This window comes from Apaloderma vittatum, unplaced genomic scaffold (genome assembly GCF_000703405.1).
Source record: "Apaloderma vittatum isolate BGI_N311 unplaced genomic scaffold, ASM70340v1 scaffold37162, whole genome shotgun sequence".
In the NCBI taxonomy this organism is placed as follows: domain Eukaryota; kingdom Metazoa; phylum Chordata; class Aves; order Trogoniformes; family Trogonidae; genus Apaloderma; species Apaloderma vittatum.
The window spans coordinates 369-917 of NW_009705922.1; the positions used below are offsets into that span (position 1 = coordinate 369).

Genomic DNA, 549 nt, shown 5'->3' on the forward strand with positions numbered 1-549 from the left:
GCCCCCAGGTTCATCGTGCGGGTGATGTGCTCGGTGCTGGGCTTATTTGTGCGGCAAAGCGATCCCCGGCTCCGCGACGTCAGCGTGAGGGTGTACATCGCCAACCACGTGACGCAGTTCGATCACAACGTCATCAACCTTTTGACCTCGTGTAACCCCGGTGGGTGACCCGGAGCCGAGCACGGCGGGTCTGGAAACGCCTCTTTCACAATTTTTGGCATTGCCGCAATCTTCTCCGTTTTTTATTGATTAACCCAGGATTGCACAAGCCTTGAGGGTTTTTTTATCTGTGGTTCAGCATAAGACAATGAAACAGGGCAAAGGGGAGCAGGAAATCTTACAGTGGGTCTTGATTTTATGGAGAGACAGCGAGCAAATCCTTTTCCTGTGCTTTCAAACGGGTGGTGCCAGAGGCAGGGCTGCCCAGGGGGTTCACCCCGCCCTGGCGCTCCCCTCGGGGGGTGCTGCGGGGGCCGCTGCGGCACAGCAGGGACGCTTGGCTCGTGCTGCCGGGCTGGGGGTTGTGTAACGCTCCCTGTGCTCTTGTGA

At 57.9% G+C, this 549-nt stretch overlaps 1 protein-coding gene across 1 annotated transcript in view; it reads left to right on the forward strand.

Moving 5' to 3' along the window:
* Positions 1 to 8: 8 nt before the first annotated feature.
* Positions 9 to 549, forward strand: part of AUP1 (ancient ubiquitous protein 1) — a gene marked incomplete at both ends in the record, with an annotated part of 5,072 nt that continues 4,531 nt past the window's right edge. The window contains one exon of the mRNA XM_009865596.1: positions 9 to 156. Coding sequence (XP_009863898.1) covers positions 9 to 156 — 148 coding nt within the window. The remainder of the gene's footprint in view (positions 157 to 549) is intronic.